The sequence below is a fragment of the Acromyrmex echinatior genome, chromosome 1 (assembly GCF_024713525.1).
Source record: "Acromyrmex echinatior isolate Ae372 chromosome 1, ASM2471352v2, whole genome shotgun sequence".
NCBI lineage: Eukaryota > Metazoa > Arthropoda > Insecta > Hymenoptera > Formicidae > Acromyrmex > Acromyrmex echinatior.
The window spans coordinates 15615459-15641120 of NC_141852.1; the positions used below are offsets into that span (position 1 = coordinate 15615459).

At 34.6% G+C, this 25662-nt stretch overlaps 2 protein-coding genes across 2 annotated transcripts in view; one reads left to right on the plus strand and one right to left on the minus strand.

The window, feature by feature from the left end:
• Nucleotides 1-25662, minus strand: part of Ndf (Nucleosome-destabilizing factor) — a 50729-nt gene that overhangs the window by 11307 nt on the left and 13760 nt on the right. The window lies entirely within an intron of this gene.
• On the plus strand, nt 16262-24531 carry LOC105154758 (uncharacterized). The gene is made up of 3 exons (XM_011070475.2): nt 16262-21791; nt 22069-22351; nt 22640-24531. Exons 1-3 carry the CDS (start codon nt 19975-19977, stop codon nt 23282-23284), a joined length of 2745 nt encoding a protein of 914 aa, XP_011068777.2. The 5' UTR covers nt 16262-19974; the 3' UTR covers nt 23285-24531.

A 25662-nucleotide genomic window follows, 5' to 3' on the forward strand; every position in this document is an offset into this window, starting at 1 on the left:
AAGTAAATGAAATTAAGATAAAAATAATAATAAAAATATTAGGTGTTGGAATTAATTCGTAGCGTTTTTCAATGAAAGAATGTTATTTATTTCACATGAGCATTAAAAAATACATTAATGAAAATACTTCCCATCACTTGTAAAACGCTACGAATTAATTCCAACACCTAATAATAAAAATAATAAATAATAAAATAATAATAAAATGTATAACAAGAAATACAAAAGAAGAATGAAAAGCGAAATATATGATGCTATACTATAAAAAACTTTAAATTCTATTTTAATTTTCATTAATTCAAATTCTGATTTAATTCTTATTATAATTATCATTTAAACAAGCACATAGAAAAACGTAAGCGAATCAACATTTTTTATTTGCTATTGCTTACGTTATTGTCTTACGTTTTCGACTATGATTAGCCGATTAGTTTGATATCTTGCGTTCTTTTTTACATATCGTGGCCTTTAATGTCGAAGAGATTGTTGATCGAAAATAACAACGATTCATTTCAATAACAGCAGTCCGCTAAAAATGCAACAATCAGTTACCTTATCGATTCAACATATTCACATTAATTTTTCATAATTAAGTAACTTTATGTACGGTAATCTTTAAGATTAGATATGGTAAAACGTGTGCACGATAATCTTTCGTTATCAAGCACTACTTATTACTGCATTATTTACAGAGAAAATAATACAATAATATGATCTTTCGACACGAAATTCCAATCTCGCGGACACAGGAAAAACAAATATACATATATGTCTCCAGGTGATTTCCGATCAAATAAATAAAATAAGATCAATGGAAAGGCTGTCACGATAAGTCACGCGAATTCTGCGTGACTTATCGTGCGTGTACGTGTATGTGCATGTAGTACACAACGACCTTGAACCAGCTCGGCCAGCTCGTACGGCTTCTTCCATAATGGAAGGAATCCAACGACTTCCAGGAGAAACACGATGCACGTCTGCATCTCACGATAACATGCCGCTGACGTCGATTCTTGTTTAACTGCATATGCAACGTAATAATTCTAACGCAAATATCGCAATGTTAAGTCAGCAATGTTCAATATCATTATGTCTCAAGAAACGTGCTAAGTCAATAGAAAATCAAAATGACTTTGATGTTATGAAAGTCAAAATAATAACTTTTTGTTATAAAATTTGACTATTTATTGACGTTAAGGATCAAAATAAAGTCATTTTTGATTTTTTGTTAACTTCTGTGTGTTCCTTGGAGTTTCCTTGGAGTGTTGCGCTTTCTTCAAATTAAAGAGATGACAATTGATGAATAATATTTGCGTTATCATCAATATTTCTTAAAATCCGATTATATGTGTTAAGAAAGGTAAAGTTTTTTCTGAATTTTAACTCTCCGTCTAAAATCTGGGTCTTCTTTTTAATATCAGCACAATTTCATTCTCAAACTTCACTCTTTTACTTAAATCAATTTTTATTGAATAAAAATTTTAACATTTGAATTTAAAAAACTATGTAATAATTAAATAATACAATGTCGAAAAGTAATCCAGAATTTTGTTGAAAGCCTAGAATAGTAAAAAAAACTTTAGCTGAACAAAAAAAATCCAAATTGCAAACAAAAGGAGTAAAAATATGATTGCAAATGGAAGAAGATTTGACGATACAATGATCTCTTGAAAATGCATAAAATAAATATTTCATAAGTTATAGTCTCAATTAAATCGCTTTATATTAAATGCTTAGTAAAGCATTTAATAAAGTTAAATGTGCTATCAAATAAATTAAAGATAGAACAAGTATGTTACTTTTCACATTTTGCGTCATGAAAATGTTGATACGAACTTAATTTTCACGAGATTCATGCAATGGAAAATTTCTTTGCGCAGTTGCGTTCTTAAATAATAGTTCACTCTTTGCGATACCCACGCGATTATGACTCTAATTAAATGACGAAGCTAACTAAGCTTAGAAGATCTTCTCTCATACTTCTTTTACATTTTCTTTTTACACTCGACCTATTTTAATATGTTCTTATCTTAGTAGTATATAAAAGTAATATATATCTACTTCTTTATTAGATATTTGATATCTTTAGGTATCTTTGGGCATGGATTCTTTCTCGCTCTCCTATACAAAATCAAACGTTAATTTGTTTTTACCTAAAAAGAAGAATCCGAAAATATAGCAACAAATACGTAAATAGAACAATTATTTTTATTTCCCTATAAATATAAAAGTAAATAACATAAATAGAACAATTATTTTTATTTTTCTTTAATACTTAAAAGTAGAAGTCTTCAGGACAGTTCCTTATTATTTAAAAAATAAGCATATCCACAAGGACGATAAAAGTGTACATCCACAGTTAAGAATTAATTATTTTCAGATGTAGATCGCGCGAAGAAAGAAGACACGTTTACGAACGACTCCAAATATGGCTTGTCTCTCTCGTGTGACCTTAAATAAAAGTGGAATACTTGCTATTCCGCACCACGTGTCTAACCTACGTAACACAAGTGGGTGGACAACTGCACTTGCTTAACATTGAGACTGACAGTTTAGCGTCGCGTTAATAGCCGATGAGTAGACAATACCACTTGCCATTCTCGCGTCGCGTTCATTGTACATTATTTGCAACACCTCCGCGATCGTAAATGTAATTTCTTCGTGAGTGTTTGCCAATGATAAGAACGCCAATCTCGTGATGAATAGATATTAGATTCATCTGCGTCGGATTTCGAACGCATGAAGTCTTTCTAATCATCGAATTTCCAAAGTTCAATTTTTCTGATAATTTAATTCTTTTACAAACAAAAACAATATATCTGTCATCAAGTTTGAAATTTTAACACCTTGTATATTGTTATGACATTGTTTATTTAGCAAGATCAAGCTAATAAGTTGTAAAACGTTGAATTATAATCATATTTAATAAAAAGATTTGATGAAATTGGAAAGCTTTCAAATTAAATTTAAAAAATTTTAATTTCTTTTGCAAGACTTTCAGGCATTTACTTCTCTATTCATCAATATATCTAATCGTATTTGATGAAAAGATTTAATAAAATAGAAAAGTTTTTTAATTAAAGAATTGTAATTTCTACAGAGAGTAGATAAGAGAAGTGTACTCTATTCATCTATATATATATACATATATATATATATATATATATATATACTTTAAACTGAGAAGCAATCGATACCACTCGCCGTGTTATCGCAATCATTGGATTCACACGTGTTTACAAAAGCGAAAAGATTGCAAAATTAAACGTACAAATATCGTGTTGAAATACGAATGACTGTGATTAACGTTCCTAGTATAGAGAGGACTTAAAATTAGGCAATTTCGTATCTTAAATATTAAAATTGTTTGATATCAGTAATGAAAATCTTCATAAATAAAAGAGCAAATACTTAAAGATTAAATGCAGCACCAAGTAATCGTATTATGTTCGATTCGCGTAACTCAGCGTTTTATCGAACTCAGATGCGTATCTCCGAAATCATAAATATCGATTAGGCGATAATCAAATTGTTTCGTCTGGTGTATGAAACAGCTTTTACTTCGATTGTCACCAAAGGAAATGCAAATCGAATACACTCAAGTTATCGCGTGCAGCCGTGCATTTAATTGAATGTTGTTATCGCAGCGTGTGAGCGTTATCGCACACGCAAAAATTATTAAAAAATCGATGATTGCAACGGTCAATGTATCTTTTGCAATAGATTTCCTTTTCTTCTTTAAAAATTGTTCTCATTTCAAATACGGCCAATAATAATTCTTTTCTTTCAACCTACCATAGATAAATTAAATAAACGTTATTGAATAAATGCAAACTTTTGTTAAAAATGATTGCTAAAGACAGTTATTGGGAAAAAAAATCTTGTTACATCGACTGGAATTCTTCTAGATTCAACCAAATAGATATTTATAGTTAAATCTATCAAACATTCTAGTCGAGATAATCAGAAATTCAATTATGATAACCAGAATTCTCATTCATAATCAGAATTCGTTTTGTTTGTAAGTCTTGTTGGTATAAACAAAAATATTTTTCTCAGTATATCTTAGTTAAGTTGAATCTTTAGTGCTTAAATAATTCGGCATGAATTTATACATATACTACATATTCAATCCTATATTATAAACTGCGCGCCGAATTTAATTTTTCAGTCTTGAAACGCAATTCTAACAGAACTAGAATAGTAATATCAGAAATTAAATTGACAAGTAATTTAATAATATTGACAATTAATATAAGAAATTAAATTGACAAAGTAATTAATAAAGCAATTTAATGCTCATAGGCATCTTAGAAATATCTTAATAATCTAATGCTGATAAGCATCTTAAAACTTGTAAGGAATTTTAATGCAAAAAATGTTACCGAGGTTAATTTATAATCATCATTTCATTAATCATCATCTAGTAAATTTGCTCATTTTTTTAAATTTTTATCTCGTTTCAAGATACACAATCAATCCTTAAAAATTCTATTTGATTTCTCAATTATCTCATCAAATTGCCATCCTTGGATAACTCCTCATCCTTTTGATGATTAATCAGAATACTTTTCTCAAAAAAGGAAACTTCCAACAATTGCAAAATAAACTTTCTGTTGAATGTGGTTATTATCTCGTACGTGCGAAAGATACGCGCTTCTGATTTTCTCTGGCGCTTTACGGACATCAAAGATGTCCGAGCGGAAACCTGTCTGGCGATTAAATTTGACCCAGCTGATACCTGCAAGTCTTGCAGGAATGTACAAGAGAGAAGGTACAGAGGTGGGACGTTTGCGGGATATGTTAAACAGCAAGATAATTAGCAAGCCGCTACGAAAGCCTGGAACAAATGGCCACGACGAACAAAAAAGACAAAGCCGGCGAGAAGATGAAACACTCGGCAGAATCGCGACGATCGTTCATCATTCAACAGCCGCAAAAAATAAATGCAACGCAAAAATAAATAACTTCACAGAAAGAAAAAAATAGAATTTCGTAAATTCGAAGAAATACGGAAAATTTTATTAAAAAAAGCTTCATTGAAAACAAAGAATTACTGAAAAAGTATATACAGTGAACGCAAAAAGTATTCATAAAGATTTTTACGAAAAAGATCTTATTTGTAGAAAATAAATATTAATTAGCAATTTAAACAATGAATATATTCTTTCCGAATATAAACAAGAGTTTCGCGAAAATAACCGTATTTATAATTTTTAAAGCTAAATTTCTGTTGTTCGACTATACAAATAAATTTTGTGCGTGCAAATATAATTTTTCATTTTCATTTATTTTATTAAGATAATATATTTTAATTATTACATATTTTTGAGTAAAATAATTTTAGAAAATATAAGATAAATATAAGATCCGGTCACGTAGACAAAATTTATTATTATTGATCCTTCTCAAATGTCTTTTTATTATAATATTATAATTTAATTGTATTTAAAGATTACAATTAAATTATATTATACTTAAAAAAATATTTAAGATTAATAATATAAACAAGTATAAAGTTTTGTGTAAATGTTTGGACAGAAGTATATGTCCAGTCACTAGGAAGTTTATCTTTCTTTATTGTACTTTACTCTTTTGTTAACACAATCCTAATTAATGTTTACTTTCTTAAAAATAAGGCTTTTTAAAAAAATATATTTCCCTGTACGAATACTTGTTACATCTCATTAAGTGTATATGTGCGCTTTGAAAAATATGCGATCAAATATTTTATAACCAAAGGAAATAAAAGAAATTTGTTGTCGGAGCTAACAACGAATGCGTAGGTGGAATAGCTGATGCAGTTTCATTTCTGGAAAATAACACAAAAGCATTCAACACAATTTGATTTTATTGCGCGATGGAGAGTCGAGGAATCCTCGTAACGATCTCGGCGGATTACAGTTATTTGCGACGAAGTGTATCCTTCTTTTTTTCTCCCCGCGGACAGAAATGGGTCACGGAATAGGCGATAAGCCAGGATGTTTATAGGACGGAGGAAGTCGATTTTTTTCGAGGTCGGCATGTTCATCTCTTTGTCGTCGCGATCGTCATTAGTGAGAGCAATCGATCGGATTAGCGTGAAAGTGTATGATCCAAGAAACTTTCTTGTTTTCACCGCATGAATAGGGGACCGTGCGCCATTGCCTTATCAGCAACCAGCCGGAAGCTCAGCAAACAACCGACTCTTGAGCAAGCATCGTAAACGCGTGCTTTGTCACCGCGACTCGATGTCGAAATGCCTCGCTCTTGTGTACTTTCTGTTCCCGGTTTAGCGACACGAATTGAGAAAATCCATCGCCGACAGTTATATATCCACAAAATAAGGCCGTATAAATATAATACTGGGTCATTACGCGTAAAATATCGTTTCGCATTCAAGATATTTCTTGAGAAAAGAATACATGCAGTTAACGTGTGTGAAATACACATATAGTAAACAAAAAAATCAATTGTATAATTTCTAACTTCTAATTTCTATTGACTTTATAAAAATACGAAGTTTTTCTCTTTTTCAAGACTGGCTTAATTTTTATTGTTATAAAAAAAATGAATGTGATGAGAAACTAAATACTTCATTCATAATTATAGAAAAATCAAAGAATTTAAAAATTTCATCTTTTTTATACAATATTAATGTTAAAAATAGAAACGATCAATAAAGAGCATTAAGTATTAAATTTCTAATATTAAATACATCGTTAAAATTTTTTCGACACTTGTATGTCTGATTATAAACTTCACTTTTAACATTAAACTTCCACGGTATAACGCGATAGCGACCTACAACAATTACGTCCGTTGAAGCAATGCCCGGGTGCAATGGCCGCAGCCAGTATCTACGGCCCTGATATCTCCCTCCTGCGCGTTCATATACCCAGCACAAGATATTTATAATCGCGAGTACAATAGCTAAAGCGTAACCGACAGTTCGAATCTTTCCCAGAAGTTCATGCTACGCCCCCGTGTTCGAACAGAAATCAATCTTTCCAAAATGTCAATCCATTCGGCGAAGCACCGGGAACGATACAATAGTGTTGTCTCTCATTCTAAAATTCCGTAATTTTCTTTGATTTCCAGACAAAATTACATGATTTTCCCTGGTACTTCCAGTAATATTTCGAAATTTTTTGTATTTTTATCCTGATGTGTGGAAACCTTCAAATATTTTATTCAGAGAGCAATTTAACAGCAATGTTAATTACTACTAATCCTGCTTACATTTTATTGTTAAGTTGGAAGTATTTCAAAACTGCGTAGGCATAATGAATGCTTAAACTTCTTTAAAGCCAAGAATTATTATTTTCTAGAAAATTTTGCAAAATTCTCTGATTTTTCCCTAATTTTCCTGACCGTTTTCAATTTCCCTGATTTCTAGTTTTGTAGCAACTCTGGAGAAGACGTGAGAGTGTATCGAAAAAAAAGAGTACAAGGAGAATACGAGAAGTCGGGGAAGGAGGAGGACGACAAAATGTAAGAAGGGAGAGAAAGAACCCAGAGAAACATGTTGCCGCTCGCCAGAGCGGCATGTTGAGCTGAGCGACTGGCACGTTTAAATAAAGAGCCGACGGTAGCTTGCACCGTTGCCGGATTGGTCGATTATTGATCCATGACAGCCGGGGGTCACGCGTGCGCGAGCTGGCAACACCGCGCGGCTCCCAGCTGATCGGGAGCTCCGCTCCGTTCTACTCGGCTCGGTCCGACTGCAGCAAGCTGTCTCCCTCCCCTCTCTCCCTCTTTTCCTTTCACACATACTCCCTTTCTCGCTCGCTCGTACGAGAGAACATCGCCTCTTCTCGTTGCACTCGTGCAGCTAGAAACACAATATGCACAGCGGTAGGCAGTGTAGGCATGATATGCCTACCCGAGTGAACGATTACTATTACCCAGCTATGAAGCGAAGACACACTCTTCTTCTCTACCCCTTTCCTCTCGCTGCGCGAGAGAGCGTGCTCTGGTACGACCATAGCTTTCCTTCGCTGCTTTCAGCCTTTCAACGTGTTACGTAACTGATATATATTTTTTTCGTAGACGAAGCGTAGGCGGTTTAGTAAGAGTTGATGACTCGTATTTAAAATTAACGCGTGAAAATTCTTCTGAAAGAAGATGATCTAGAGCTATCTTTAGTCAAATTGTACATTTGCGTCTTACAGATTTATCTAATAGATTGCGCACTTTCATTGGACGCGTGAGAACAATATTGGTAAGAGAGAGTAAATAATTGATCAGATACTTTCCTTGTACAATGTGCACAAGGAAAGTGTCTGATCAATTATTTACTCTCTCTTACCAATGTTATTCTTTTATTTACTCTCTCTTACTAATATTATTCTGTTAGATATCAAAGGAACAAACCATGATAACCAAATCCTTTGAGTTAAATAACATTTTGTTATTTTCAACTTTGGTATATGACTCAATCCATTTCTGGTTAGTTTAAAGTAAACAAGTCTATATTAATGTATGTATTTAATAGATAATAAATTAAATTTGAGTCAAACTTAATATAATTTCTGAGTTAAATTATTTAACTCTATTGTTTTAGTTAAATTAAGGACATATTGAATATAACAATGGCAATCTATAGAAATAAAAGTGACTTAAATTGTGGGTTTAACATTACGAATTTACCAGTCAGAGAAAGTAATAGACAATACATCTTTGTTCTTCAGCTGCCATATATCGCTCACAACACGATAAAAAATATCATTTTTTTAGTTGCTTGCAGAAAAAAAATAAAAATATTTAAAAACTCTAATATGTATACCGATGCAGTTTTTCCAAACACTACTGTCTAGTATTACATATTGTATTCTTTTAGTTATACTACGTAGAAAATAGATAAGAACTCTTGATAAAATTTTATTTAGTGGTTAAAGCGTACAGTTTTTCTGATAAAAATATGTGTAATTTGTGTAGATATCTACTCAATTATAGTTTGATATTAATAGATTATTACTAGATTAATAGATTAATAATCTAATAAGTCTAATCACTCTAATAGGTCTAATAATCTATTATCAGTTAAAATACTACGTATTTATTGTCCTGTTTATGTTCAGTAAATGAGTTCAAATTTTACGCATCTTTTATGTGCAGTACCTGTAAGTAAAGAGTTATATTGGGAGTAGTTTTATTTCTCAGTTATTAGACAGAGTTAATATAATTGTCTAATAAAGGTTTAAAAAATGCATAAAATTTTTATCAGAAAAACTGCATTTCATACTTTAAAAGAATTTTAAATTTTTTGGAATAGAATACTTCTATCTTACTTTAAAGAGTGAGACTTTAAAGTGAGATTCATTCTAAAAATTTTATAGAGGGAATAGATATTTTTATTCCATCACACTCTGATATTAAAATTTGACCAAAATTTGAAATTCAAAACATTGAGGAATTTATTACCTGGAAAATTTTGTTTTTTTTTTTAACTGTGTTATTGTTGTAGCAAATGAGCGATATGAATGCGCAGTTTATTATATAAGTCTATGATAAGTACTCATATCGATAATGCGTTGTATCGATTAAAAAGGATATCGGTTTTTTTAAGAGCATAGAGTTGTGCAACAACGTTCAGCGACATGGCTACCAGCGTTAATCACACCCTGCCATCTATATATTTACAATTTCCGAGTATCCGGCCATTTTGCCATGTCCAAAGAATCTCGAAATTACGAGGATAAACGTAACTTTATCGCGAATTGTGTTTTAAGATTCTTCGAAGCAGAAACACATCTCATTTATGACGCAACTATCGCGTGTAATTCTATTCCAGTGGAAGCACGTTTGTCTTACCGCAAAATAAGGTTTTTATGAGACGCTCCAGGTGCAATCGATTCCTCCTCGATGCCATCCCTTCTCCATCCAAAGGATACCCACACCCAACTTCCACTTATCGACGTCGTTACATAACGCGCGCAGGAACTGAATCGTGTACTCGTGCCACGGGTAAACGTGCTTTCAATGTTCAATGAATTATGCAATATGCTGCCAAAAGCGGCGCGCGATCTTTCGGGAACAAATTCCTCAAGCTATTCGTATCGCTGTTTCTATTCGAGAAGGTCTGATATTACGCAAGATAATCGAGGAAATGTACCGTCAAATTCTTTTTTTTCTTTTTTTTTTCGAGAAAATAAAGCTAGCTGGCATTCGTTATCACTTCTCATAATCGCTCCTGAATTATTCAAACATCAAGATTGATCGCTTTAATATTTATCAATAGAAATCTTGCTTTTTATTTTATCTGGACACGCACTGAACAAAAATTGTTTATTTAACTAAATTTAGTTGTCTTTATTTCTTTCATTGGAGAATATATGTATTTAAATCAAATATAATATGCTTCATTACAAAGTATAATTTTTACAAATAAACAATTTTTTTTCATTGCAGAGATATAAGAAGAAAATAGCAGAAACGCGCTTAGAACAATTAATTTAAAAATTATTGTTATCGATAAATTTATTTAAACGCGAAGTCGCACCGATTTGAAAAAACTGTTCTGGTTGTATACAAGAAGTAAAATAAAATGCATTCTAATCATACTCGTACCAATCAGAGTTTTGATATCGTGATTGAATTTATGGTTATCTCGAATAGAATGTTTGATAGATTTAATTATAAATATCCGATTTGTATCTTTATGGTTCAATCAGAATTACAATTAAGCAGCCAGACTTTTTCCCAATGTTTAAAAAAAAATGTACCAATTCTCTCTCTCTCTCTCTCTTTAGAAAACAAAGTTCGCTGGTATTCGTATCATTTCTCATGATTGCCCCTGAATTATTTAAGCATCGAGGTCGATCGTTTTAATATTTATTGATAGACTTCGTTTCTTGTTTTACATGGACAGAAATATAGGGAAATAAATAATATAGGGAAAAATATAAGGAAAATTGAGAGATAAATATAAAAAATAAAAAAAGGACAAATGAAATAGGCGTTTCGAAAGAAATGAATTCTTTTCTCTTTCTGGTATCCTTTTCAAAAACTTTTGAAATTAATCGCCCTCATTGAAACTTTCTATCTTATAGTACTTTATTGTTTCCATTCCAAATGAGCTATTTAATGAAAAAAATTCGAAAAGTACGGAATACCAGGCAATAGAAATTCCTCTTAACTCGATTTGCGAAATGAAAGACGTTCTGCCGAAACTGTCCTCTTTTTTGTCTCAGTGAGCGCCACGATTTCCGCATCCGTGCACGACGAAGAATAGACGGAAGTCGTGAGATCAATACGAAACTAGTAAAAGCAGGTTCCAAGTAAAACAATGTTTTATAGAGACATCATTATATCTGGCAAACGACCATGAAAAGGTTTTGATGTCCGTAGAAAGAAAAAAAACAGAAAGAAAAACAAATAAAAAAGAGGGAAAAAATAGAGATATTAGACTGACTCTACGAAGCTCGCCTTCCCCTGACCATGACCGACGATGGCGAGGACGACGCAAGGACACGAAGGAGAGAGAAGCGAGTTTTCGCGCGGCCTTTCTGTAACCTACAAAAACTTTGCCGATCGAGACTGAATCCGATTTTATTATTAGATAACTAGAGTACGCAATCACGTTCCCGACCCGACTGACCTGACTCACGGTCGCAGTCCGGCTTCGCTGTCAGGTCACAGCATTCTGCAATGCCCTTTTACTTAGATTACAACTCTTACGTTGGCAAGCGAGATGTTCCTTGTCAACGAACGAAAACTTGCTAGTTTTCTCTGGACAATTTCATAATCGATCCTTTTTTAAAATCTTATAATTGAAAAAAATATTAAGTTTTTAAATAAATATTTATTTGAATAATTGTAAATAAATATTTACTAAATGTAAACATATATTTATTTGATACAAAAACCATCAATTTGATTTAATTATCATTTTTTTATTAAGTAAATACTTATTTACTGTAAGTAAATATTTACTTAGTACAAAAAGAAATATGTATTAAAATTTAGTAAATTTTCTTTCGGTATAGTCACTAATAATAAATATAATAGATAATAAAGTACAAAAAATAATAGAAATAAATAAGATTTTATTACAAAACATTCATAATTATGAAATTATTAATCCGATATCGAAAATAAGCTTGTTCCAGAATACATTCTCGCCAAGAACGATAAATTTTTAATCCATCGTTCGAATTTTTTACTCCTTTAAAGAAATTTAATATTAACCAATTTATTACTGAAAGACAGTAATTAATTACTTACTTGGAATATTAAAAGTACTGAACAACAGTACTTTTAATATTTGAAAAAGTAGTTAGTTACTTATTGTCTTTCAATATTGGCCAGTGTTAGATTTCTCTAAGGGTTAATTATTACATAATTATTACGTAATTTAATTAATCGTCAAGATTCTTTGTACATAAATTTCACTTTGAAACATAGCAACACCGCTCAAGTTCGCAGTGCCCTTTTACGACAGCATTTCCTATCCAATCAGCTTTTATAGATCATATAGCAGTCAAAATTGTGTGTCGAGGGCGACGGCAACGTCGACGATGCCCAAGGTCGTCCCGTCAAATAAACGTACGTGACAGTTTTAGACAAGTTGAGAGTAAGTGTTCCAGATCGGATACCTCAAGATCTTTTTCCACCCTCCGCATCTACGAAATGAGCATGAAAAGCGCCGAAAGACAAAAGCTTCAAAATTAGTGATTGCGACTTGAAATGTTGCTTATTCGAAAATATTTAAAAGCACACAAAAGTCTCGATAACTCAAGAGTCAACGTATAAAGTGAGATCATCATAAGACCAAACAGACTCAGGTCTGAGAGCTCCTAAAAGATAATCTTATCAGGAAGAATACTGACACAATTTACAATATTATCACTAGTAGAAAAAACAGGATAAATAAGAAGACCATCCGAAAAATTTCGAAAACGTAAATTGGAATAGTTATAAAAGTAAGACTTTCATAATAAAACGCGTTATTATTACACTTTTGCCATAAAATCTTATGGGCTTCCTACAATAAACCATTACCTAAGCTTTAAGTCTTAAGCGTAAGAAAAATTGACCAATCATAGTTGATTATTCTTCTCACGTTCGGTTTGAATGATTTATTGTAGAAAGCCCATTAAAAATTAGTGACCTGACAATGACTTGATTTTACAGAAGAATCTTTTCTCGTTCATCATTATCTATTGCATCTTCCTCTTTCATTATTTATTTTATTACTCATCAATTTTGAATACAATTATTATTATAACGATAAATGTGTGGTATAAAATATAGTATAAATTATTACCTCTTTGGAGTCTATTAAACCCACTCAATTATATTTTTTATATTAATTTGCAAATTTCAATTATTGTAATTAAAAAAAACTTAATATTCATTCTTTTTTATACAAGTTATGTCATTTTTAATTCTTTAAAATTAATTACTACCTTTTAATCAACAAAAAATAAATGACCTCATATTGACTTAGGTCTCGAAGAACCAACGTCAATAATTGTATTATACAGATTTTAACGTCAGAAAGACGGAAAGTTATAGAGTTTTGAGAATAATAGATTCTAGTGATACAGGTACGTAATCGATCGATGTCAAATGCCACCAAGCCCATTAAATTTAAGCGGCCCATTCTCTTCTGCTTTACGAGTAGGTCGAAGGTTACTCATTAATTCTCTAGGACCGCAAATGTCGTGCATTTATCTAGGAGTAATCATTATATTTAATGAAAAACGCGTACATAAGGCATTTATTCAAAATGGCGCAGATTACATCGCACACACCAGCCTAAGACCAAATACGTATTTAAATCTTGATAATGATAACGCTGTTTTGTTGTTTCCAACAAAGAGAAAGAGCCGGCTAACAGTACAAGACAATTGCAAATGCTTCTATCAGATTGTAAATAATGTCTGAGAATAATTTTCATAGATATCGCTAAAAATACATGGCCTCGAGTTTCTAGAACGGATGAATGCGAAACAATCGTTATTTGAAAACAAACTGTTTTATCTTGTTATTAACTTTAAAAAGGAAGAAACAAAAGGTAGGAATCGAAAGTCTAGATCAGAACGATTGATCTATTCGAAATTGAAGTCGAAGTCGAGTTGATTCGTGATAGTCTATGATTACGCGAAGGTAAAATGTTTTCGAACGTGCAGATAAAATTCGTACACGCAAGCAGTATCGTTACATAGATTATATGGTTATGGCTTGAAAATAATTGTCATTAACGCAAATAAACTGATTACTGTTGCATTTATAAGAATTCTAAAAAAGAAGAAGAACAAATATAAGGATTCAAATATAAACATACGATAAGTGTGGAAAATCAATTATATAAAATATACGAGAATGTATGAGGATATGTGAGATATATGAGGATATGATATAAGGAAAAATGCTGAAGTTTTAAAAACTGTACAATAATTCAATAAATATGACAATAATGTAAATTAATATAAGGTATCTAATTAAAAAAAATTGTAATATTTAAGATACAAAAATAAGAAAAGAATATAGATTTTTTTTGAGTTTAGTAATAGTAATATTTAGCTGTATGTATAATAGGTTTTAGTGAACCATTAATCATACGGTTGGATAGATGCAAATATCAGGTTGACTTTTAAGTAGATAGGTGGTTTAAAACTATGTAAGTTAGCAAGTGGAATGCTTAAAATGTGTTCTAAAAACTTTAATTTATAGTTATATTTTTATAGTTATATTTTTTACTAATATATTAATTAATACATAATTAATATATAATTAATATATTAATAATATATATTAATTATTTTTACTAATATAAGATAGAGGAATGTAAAAATAATGAATTTTAAGACTTCTAGGCATCTGGGAAATATCTGCCATTTTATTTTCTTTTTTCAGAACAAGGTCTTAAAAAAAATTATACCTGGGTAACTGTAACCATCCCACCTACCTACTTAAAAATTAAGAAAAGGAATCATAAACTAAGTCCCTTCTTAGTATATATATATAAAAAAAAGCTAAAGTAATAAATGTTCTACAAAAATTCTAAAAGAAACAGTATATTAAATTAATCTCAAATTATAATAAAATTTTATGAATATTGAATCGAAAGTCAAATAAAAAAATATTGAAATAGAGTTGTATTGAAGCGAAAAGTATTTCCAGTCTGTGAAAATATTGGAACAAGTCACATTTTCAAATGTCATTAGTTCCCAGTAATCGATCGCCATTTATCGGAGATTGAAATAGAAATATCTATACACAATCCTTTTATTAAAATATAATTTAAATTTTACATATATCGCAAAGGTGCGACGTGATCCCATCCTCGTGGCCGATTCGCGTAAAGACGATCAATGTTCCAATAACGCGTGCCATCGCGGATTCTTCGTCACACAAATAGTTTTATCGGATTATTGACCTTCGTTATACACGAAGAAGACGAATCTATTAACACAAACGAATAGCTTCGATTATTCGCGAAGCTCGCCTGGTATGAGAGATAACACTCTTGGTGGCAAACAGAGAAATCGCCTAGTTGCGAAGTTTATTGACAAATGGCTGCTCCTGATTCGCGCAATAAGCAATGTTACATGGTTGTAAACGTGTCACGCAATGCAGACGACGTTCGTTCTCATTAATTCGGCCGCGAAATTGTTTTCCTCGTGCGCTACCATTGCGTACAATTAACCGAGCTGCCATTCGGTTTGCAAAACGATATCGTGTTATCTGCATGTGGTTCCTGCCGTCGAACCGATTGTTTGCAAATAATCGTTGTGTTACATAATTGCTTGTTATGAAATAAGTAAGAATTACGCATCGCAAAGGTTTCTCTCCCAACAATAAGTGTTTCAAAAGTCATCCAGAATTCCAAAATATATTCGTCATTTTTTGTAACAAAAAATATGTTACGCTTTATTTACACTTAGAGAAGTATAACGATGACAATTATAAGTTTCATGAAAAAAATTTGATAACATAAGTTATATACAAATATAGTAAATAATTGCAATTGAATATTCAATTAATATAACCAAAAATAATTTTACTTTTTTCTAAATATTTAGTATTATAAAATATAATAATATAGTATAATAATATAATAATATAACTAACCGTTGGTAATAGTTACTAAATATTTAGAACAGTAAAATTATTTGTGATATTAACTAAATATTGAATTGCAAATATTTCACTCGACATTTGATAGCTTTTGATTAGACCAGATTCTTTTTTTTTTAATAATATGTAGAATTAATATACATAGTGGAATAAACTATTTCATAGTTGCAGTAAAATATTATAAAATATAATAGTTTATTCAACTAAGTACATTATTTCTACCCATAAAATTCTATACTTATATATAATTGTCACCGTTAATTTTTTGTCACCACTATATATCTTTTTCTCTGAGTGTAGAAAATGTTTCAGAATTGGCGGAAAATTAGATTCGTTCTTGTTAACGAGCATATCAAAACATTGATCCACAAAAAGACTCTCTAAACCAATTTCGAGTTAAATCCTAAACCTGCGCCTTTCCTTCAGGTTGAAAACAGCATTGAACGACATTTCCGATTTGACTCTAATTGGCCTGCATGTCGTAATGTATGGCAAAAGCGTGGAACAAAGTTAGGTCACGGATCGATATTGCACGGTGGGAAATCTAAGGGACACCCGCCTCCATCCCTCCTACATCAAATACGCGACGATACGCCTTTTATGTTCAGGTAGAAATCAACGAAATAGCAGCAAACGCATAACGGCGGCTCCACGGGAATCCAGATCCATACGTGACATTTTTATAAATAACTTCGACGACGAAAACTCTATGCTATTTTTCCGAAGAGCACGATGCATGGTAAAAGCGAACAAACGGATTTCACGGGAAAGCGTAGCGGCGTTCGACGTTAAAGTAAAAGTGAAAATGCAGACGTTCTTCACTTGCGTCATTGCGATTATATTATATTATAGTGGCTGGACTATGTCACGACGTTCATAGTTCGATAATGCAAATTGCAACAATGATTAATACTTTTTTTGCGATTAGAATACATGCTTCCTATCCATGGCATGTACGCTAATAATATCTGCATAATGTTTATTTATATGTTCACATAGAAAGCGTAAAATGCATAGAAAATAGCAAGCTAGACCTTAGATAGTGATGCATAAATTATAGCATATCGAATTGTTTCTAACAATTACTATAATATTTACAAAATTTTTAAGCTGAATGTATAAATGCTATTTGTATAAAGCCACTATTATTATTAGAAATTAAATTTGGCATATTATTTTTTGAGTATAAAATAATTTTATAATTTTATGTATACCTATAAGTGTAGAGTAGTATTTTATAATTTATAAATTATATTAATTTCGTGTGTAAGACTTCGATTAAATTTTTTAACTGCTGCAAATTTTTCGAAATGATTAATTTCTAGAAGAAGTAGGTGTTCCTCGAGAAGTTTACGCGACAGCTAGACATCAAGGCACCGTGGCGAGATAGATTTGATTAAACGCAAACAAGAGCATGAGAGCATTCTTTGGCCCGGATGCTCGTGAGATTCTACCGTCTGCACGACCGGTTCCATTAGTGAGAATCAAAGTTTAAAGCAGATTCGAGGCCGACCGGTCTGTTAGCACAGTTGTCGAAAGTTTCTTTATCTCCATACATTTATCTTCATTAAGTGATCGTGATAAGACGCATTGTCTTCGATCTCGAAAATGGATCGATGCGTAAAACATTTAATGTTAAATACAGTCGCATTAATAGCTATTTATAATCCTAGAAATGTATATAGAATATCTCTCTTGAATCTATACATTCTAAACTTTTGCCATTATAAATGAGTTCATAGAAATTCTATTATGTATGATATTCTATTTACGATTCTACGTCCCTATCTGGGAGACATTATTTATGATCCAACAAAATCTTTCTTTCGCAACTCTAAATTTATTCTGGATGAGTTCTAAAAGTTTGTAATTTTATAGTCTTATTCATAAACTATCTGTAATCCCAAAAGAAACAAAGAAACATTTGTAATCTTAAGAAATTTTTGCTTTTTAAATTTGCTTTTTAAATTCTAGATTTATTTTAAGTAATTCACTACAGATTTTTCAAACTCGTTTAACTTTGAGCATAAATTTAAATTGATAATGTCAGTTATAAGCTAATCAGTTTTATATTTTGTTCTTGAGTTTCTCCTAAAGATTTAAAGAAAATTAACCATTGCTAATAAAAGCGAGCTATCAAAGATAAAACGCAATTGTTCCTCGGTCGCACTCGAAACATGCCGGTAATCTAGCAAAAGCTGACAGTTAATTTGGCACTGAACTTGCAACTATTTTAAACTGTCGATCGCGGTATGGCAATAACTCAAAGATGGCTACTGTGGCCAAGATGTCCGAAATGCCAGACGATAGAACTAGATACACCTTCGCGAGAATATTCAAGAAAACAATCGACGGACCTGAATCGATGACGCTGATAGACTTTCATGATTGCGCCAATTATGCGAGCATAAGAAGATACATTAAGACTTATTCCAATATAAGATTAACTTTATCTCGATTTTTTTTTATTTATTCTTTATCTTCTTCTAACTCTAAGAATTAGAAAAAAATAAGTAGTAAGGTAAACCGAGATTAAAGTTAACTTTACATTATTGGAACCGGATTTAAATGGAGCAAGTCTCAGCGAACATTCGATAGATTCAAAGCTCCGGGTAGAAACGGCCTGCTGAGAAATCCCAAACTCTCACCGAGTATTCGACACAGTCATTGCCGAGGGCTGTCTTCTATATGAAACCCTCCCTTCCTTCTATACCTTTCGTTGAGCCACTCTTTCACAGCAATTCTCTCTCTCTCTCTCTCTCTCTCCCCTCTCTCTTTCTCTTTGTCTCTTTCTCTCTTAAATCCTGTTCACAGAAACATACTGACAAGGTCTGCGTCGGCGCCAACTGACTGGGAAGTCGGCGACGTTGCCGGTTTGCTCAAACCGGCGCTCGCCACGAGGAGAATCCGGTAGAGTCGTGGCCGGAGCTCCGCTCCATAGTCGGTTTTTGCATCTGATGTGCGGCGGGCGGACGCAGCCGGCCATTGGGAGCGCGATATGCATGAGCGTGTCATGTGACACGCGTGTCAAGTAGTGCGCGGCCGCGGTGTTGCTGCACACGACGCCGTACACTGACGGAGACGGTTATCGCGTCCGGCGGTAGGATAACAGGAAAGAAAGAAGACGAGACAAAGAAGGAGAAAGAGACTGAGAGAGAGAGAGAGAGAGAGAGAAAGAGAAAGAAAAGGAGAAAAAGAAGGGATAGGAAGGAAAAATAAACTCTTGCGTGCGTGCGTGAGAGCATCGGTACTCAGTTAACATTCTCCGTAAATTTAAACCTGGTATTTTCTTCGTACGTCTGATCCTCGGTGACGGTGCAACGCGCAACACGGTACATAATACGGTACGCGGTGGGCGCAATTATGTTACCGGTGCAAAGTGGCGACGGCACCGACGGGAGTATCATCGCCCACGTACCGTCATCCGCCACCATCGTCACCATCGTCATCGTCGGAGGACATCTCGACGTTGCGAAGTATTGTACTGCCGGATTACTCGCAAATGGTTAGACTTCAACGACTCTCTCTTCGCGTTGCTACCCGTCCCGATTTCTTTCTCGAAGCAATATATCCAGGATAGCCTGCGGGGAATACAATCGCGATTCTCGGCAGGTAGGTAGTGGAAGGAGCGAGAGTTCTTAGGGTGCGAAAGGTGATGAACGCGACGATATTCGCGAACACGTGTCGAGTGATCGATATATTTAAACTACTACTGTAAGCAGTGTAAGAAAGAAAGAGAAAACGAAACCAAGATAAATAAAATCTTTTGTCCTTTAGTCGGGCAAAGAAAGAAGCGCGGTCGTAACGGATCGTAATTCGAGAAAGTCCCTCGCGAGGAAAAGCCCACCCTTCAGGACATGGGAGATCGCTGTACTTGTGCAAATCGTCACATTGCAGGTTTTAGGAATGCGGGTGCGGGTGGCAAGGGGAGGTGATGGTCCACGCTTGAGGTGGTTGGTTTTTCTGGTCGTAGTAGTGGCGGTGGTGCGAGTCGCGGGTACACCTTCGAATACGCTGTCGTCGATCACAAACGCGTTGTCATCCTCGTCGCGATTAGAATGTCCCGAGGGATGCGAGTGTACGGATATCAACAGCAGTCTGAGATGCGCGGGGCGAAACTTCTCCAGTCTCGTCTTACCACGAGACGTTACGAGCGTATCGCTCAGAAATGTCCAAGAAAAGGTAATTCGGGCAACCGCTTTGGAGAGAACCGTCAAGCTGCGACGGTTAATCTGGTCGTCGAGCCGCATCGAGAGAGTGGAGTCCGGTGTATTCGGTGCTACCCCGCATCTCGAACGACTCGATCTAGGTGATAATTGGCTGGCCGACTTACCGTCGGACGTCTTCCATCCATTGCATCAACTTCAGTACCTGAATCTCACCGGAAACCGGCTGGTCGCGCTGCCGCAACAGCTGTTCCATCATCTGAATCGCCTCCAAGAAATCCGTCTGGCGGCGAATCTACTTTCTGTACTGCCTTATCAGGCGTTCTCGTCCGCCAAGGAGCTCGTGCGACTCGATCTCAGCGGTAACCGGCTAGTCTCGCTGCCGGATCATACCTTTCAGCCGAATCGACAGCTGCAAGAGCTACGACTGGTCGGCAACCGGCTGACAAAACTGCCGCCGCGGCTGTTTTCCGGTTTGGCGCAACTGAAAGTGCTCGATCTCGCCGACAATGAGATCGACGCGTTACCGCGTAGTCTCTTCAACGATCTGACGGCCTTGCAACACCTCGATCTCGAAAGTAATCCGATCGCGCATCTCACGGACACCGCGTTTCAAAGCCTCGTTAATCTACGATGGCTCGATCTGAGTCGTTTACCGATCTCCTCGCTGCCCGATAACATCTGGCGACCTGTCAGCAGGCTTAGGACTCTCCTGTTATCCGGAACCAAATTGGAGAACCTTCGAAACAAAAATCTGGCTGGTTTAATCGAGTTGGAGACACTGGAAATTACAAACAGCCCGTTACGAGAGATCGGTCAGTTGACTCTGAATGAAACACCGTCCTTGCGCAGAATCGATTTGCGTAATAACGAGCTAACTTTCCTGCCTGCGAATGTGGCACATTTACCGCTGCTGGATGAGCTACAATTGCAAGGCAATTCGTGGGCCTGCGATTGCCGCATGTTTTGGTTCGTCAAATGGGCGGAAAGCAGAACACATCTGCGTGCAGCTTTCCAAAACGGGCTCAAATGCGGCCACGAGATGGACAGCACCGTAAACATCCTGCAGACATTACGCTATCTCGAGTGTAGTCCACCAATTCTAGTGCAGGTTACCAAAACTCAACAGTATCTTCTCTTGAGCTCAGTGCTGCTGGAATGCGAGTTCAGCGGGAATCCCGCGCCCTCCTTGACCTGGGTAACTCCGAGCGGTCTAGTACTCCATTGGGTACCAGATCCAGGCTTCCCCGATGCATTCGTCGAACATCCGAAGGTGCATAACTGGCGGACAGATCGGCCGGTCGTCGATGACAACCGCATTCGCGTCTTGGAGAATGGTTCCCTTTATATTGCAACGCTGTTGCGGCAGGACGTGGGCAAGTACAAGTGTACGGCGGTCAATCCGATCGCCAATGAGACCGTCTACATAACGCTGCACATGGACCCAATAACTTTACACAATATCAAGATCTTTAGCATTCTGGTCGGCGCAATTTGCGCCGTGGCGTTTCTTCTACTGACGTTAATGGTGCAGCTGCTGCGGTACTTGTTCGTGAAGTGAGTATTCATAGCAACACGTAGAATATATGTAAGAATATATGTTAAAAATATCCTTCTTGAATGTCTTCGCGACTGTGTCATGTGCCGGTCAATAGAGTTATTAAACAGTTCGAGTGATAGTAACCACTCGTCAAGGCGTCAAGTTTGACGAATAAAGCGGACAAGTCGACGGAAGGTCAGGACGTGATCGATAATTCCACCTGACGATTCCGACTTCTTTTGTTCCTTTCATAACCCTCTCGTTAACATTTTTCCCCTTTCGTGAATCTCACAGGTGCGGATGCATCAAGTGGTGCATGTGCTGCAGACGCGTGGGCGTGACTCCGCGGGCCAAGCAGATCTACCAAATGCTCGACAATATTGAACAGTACAAGAGCCAGCAGCTCGAAAGACTGAGGGAGAACTACACACAGCAGGTGCATAGAATTAAGGACAATTGCGTTCAGCAAGTGGAATGGATCCGCGACAGTTATGAGGGTCAAATGCAGCATATACGAGACATACGGGATTACGGTACTAGCCACCTGACCGCGCTGAGAGATCAGTACTATGATCAGGTACGATAGGCAAATCCCCCATGGAGATTTTTGCGCGGGACTGTGCGTCGTAATTAGTTTAATTGCTTTTGTTATCGTATTCACTTTCTATATCTCATTATAATCTAGTTACAACGCATAAAGTAATAAAAAATTCATTAGATACGTCTCTTTTCAACATTGGCGAAACGATTCTCCATTAAGAGAAAACATAAAAAAGCTAAAAAGAAAGTCGCATTAGTTATATAATGCGAGATCATATACAATAGATACATATCTAGTCGCGTCTATTTTGTTATTCTTTCGCAGGTAAAAAGAGTACGAGACTATTCCACCAGTCAGCTGAATTGGGTACGCGAGAATTACGTCTTCCAACGGAACAAAATCCGCAAGTTCAGCGCTCATCAGGTGTTGCGATTGCGCGAGAGTTACAAGTATCAGCAGCAGACGTTGGCCAAAGTGCTGGAGAACCTGCCAAATCTGTACTTTGACAATTGCCGAAGCGGCTCGTGCGGCAAGAGCGATTCTATGATATTCGATCCTACCAAGGACACCCTCAATGGCATGGATACGTATTTCAAAGCGAAGATCGACAATCTGGCAGCGGGAGTGAGTCTGGAAGATGTCAACAGTGAGTATTACACGCCGACTGAGCTATCATCGATCAGCCCGCACGGTCAGAACATGATGGAAGGCATTCATATTAATTACATTGAAGAAAGCGATCCACCGCCACCTCTGGGACCGCCTACAATATTACCCGCTTCGACAATACTACAATGTATCGATGAATACAGCAGCACGCTGTATAAGAACTACGAGAACGACAAGCCAATCTTCAAAGGCTCTAATGGTACAGTCTTGGCTAAGGAAAGGAGAGAGATTCCGGAGGTCCTAGGACTTCTAGCACCTAGCAATAGTTTACCCGATCTTCCACGCGAGACTAAACTTTAGCCGGCAGAAATTAAAGCGCGTTAAAGTGGCCAAGAATGGGTTCCTGCTATCATTTAAGTTATCAAAAAATACTAGGAGAAAAATTGTTCTCGGACAATTAATAGAAGTGGAGCGTAACAGAAATATCATTGTCACCCTGCATCCGATAAGTGAAAATCGCGTCTTCGATGTCGAGGAGATCGTTTGAAGTTTCTTCCGCTTTTGACTGTATAGTTGATTCGAAGAGAGAGTGTTCTAGAAGACAGTTCAAGAAGAACTCGTGTGAGTGCCAAGAAACGGGAGATCCTTTCTTTGCCGAGATCAATGACTGTCGATGATGATCGATCGCAAGAAAGTGTGTGCATGTGCTAATCTAGAAGAACAAAAAAAAATTACGGACAGCTTTCAAGGACTACTCTTAATATGATCGACCTTGCAACCTGTCCGTCTCTCATTAAGCGACGTGTGCTTTTTCATCAGTGTCATCGTTTTTGGATGACTGTCATCATTCGAAAGGATAAAGATTTCAAAATAAAAAGAGAAACACGCGAATTGCATGTCGCGTCCTCGTTAACTTGTAAATTAATTTTCTCTTACAAGCGCGATGAGAAGGAAAAGTAACTTCGCCTGGTTGTCAATTTCAAAAGTCTTAAGATTGCAAATTCCGCAGAGAATCATTCTCAACCCTTTCTGTAAATATGCGTGCGTGCAAGTTTTACGTATCAGTGATATCACAAAAAAAATCGAATCATCCTCTCATTGCGAAAGACTGAGGCAGCGAGATCGACATACCCGCAATTCATTTGAATTGCTTTTGTCTTATTTGTCTTAATTTTTTCATGAATTAAAAATCAGCGAAAAAATCATTAGCGTTCGGTTGCTCGCGTTCTTTCCTTTCTTCTTTTCTTTTTTTTTGTTTTAATCACTTGTGTTTAACGTAATAGATTACAAATTGATCACAATATAGAAGTATGTGCCTATCGCAGAAAGAAAAGGAAACATGCCAGAAAGTAACCAGTACGTACTTAATTTTTTAATTATTATACAGCAACATATCTCGAACCATCCGGCATTCGTGCGAAAAAAAGCGAAAGAGAAGAAAATTATAATAAAAAAAAATTATATTGGCTATTAAATATTTTAAACAAAAGCAGTGTTTCAGAGAAAGAAATTGTATGTACAGATTTAGTTGCAACAAAGTTGTTCTTATAGAAATTTTTCCAAGATGCACCCCTTTGTTGAATAAATCCTGATGAATCATCGCCAAACATCTACATCTTAATCCCTTATCCAAATTCCATGTCGTAATCAGATTTCGTAGAAAAATATATATATTAAAAACTTCATTCTCTCTTTTTTAAAGACGCGTAAACAGAAAAATAATAACTACTAATCGTGTTAATTAGCGATATTGCTAATTAACGAAGTTGCTAACTGTAAACTATTCAATTAACGCTAACTTTAATCATCGGGAGAATATCTCCGTAGATATGTATGTATATATATATATATATATATATATATATATATATATATATACATACATACACATAAAATACATATATTTATCATTCAGTAACTGAGTTAGAAAAACGAGAGTGACAATAGTCAGAATAATCAATGATTTGTCCAATTTACATTTTTAATGGATTAAACAACTTAACAAAATTTAACAAAAAATTCAGTTCCAAATTTTGTAACCAACTACATAAAGAATAAAAATTCGATGATAAATTTTCTGAACGTAAAATAATAATTTCAAAATACCGTAAAAATATATTAATCATTGTTTACAGCGTAACAAAATAATTTCAATTAAAACATTTGGAAATTAATTTGTCCTAAAAATATTTAATATCAAATTAATTCTATGCATGATTTTTTTTATTTTATAATACTTTTATCCAACCTAGATTTTATTAAATTTAAATCTACAGTTCTACAAAATAGAAAAAAATAATGCTATTCATAAAAAGTGACATCTTTGTGTACAAATGATTGATTCAAAAATTCAAAGGAAAACGTAAAGAGCAAATGAGAGATTAAGTTAAAATTATTTTGCAAAAGTAAATTTCTTGAAACTTTATGATATATAAAGAAATACTAGAAACAATAATTATATTAGAAACAATAGTTATAGTTTACAAATTAGACATTTGTAAACTATACATTTGTTTTAAATTTTGTTTACAAATATAGTTCGTAACAATATTCATTTTCTAATGGACGTAGCATAAACTGACAAGGTAATTTATGGTTGAAAGACGTAAGCTCTCAAGAAATCATTTAATTTAGATATTTACTTGATTCGTTCTCATTAAGAAATTGTAAACCTCGATCGGATCGTCAGGAATGCAATGCTTTTGTGTCGAAAAAAATCACGCGACAAAAGGGCACGT

Bases quoted from the DNA above. Each gene is read 5' to 3' on its own strand.
- LOC105154758 (XM_011070475.2), top strand. From the start codon at position 19,975: ATGCGGGTGCGGGTGGCAAGGGGAGGTGATGGTCCACGCTTGAGGTGG. The intron at 21,792-22,068 runs GTGAGTATTCAT...TGAATCTCACAG, and splicing joins CTGCGGTACTTGTTCGTGAA to GTGCGGATGCATCAAGTGGT. The intron at 22,352-22,639 runs GTACGATAGGCA...ATTCTTTCGCAG, and splicing joins GAGATCAGTACTATGATCAG to GTAAAAAGAGTACGAGACTA.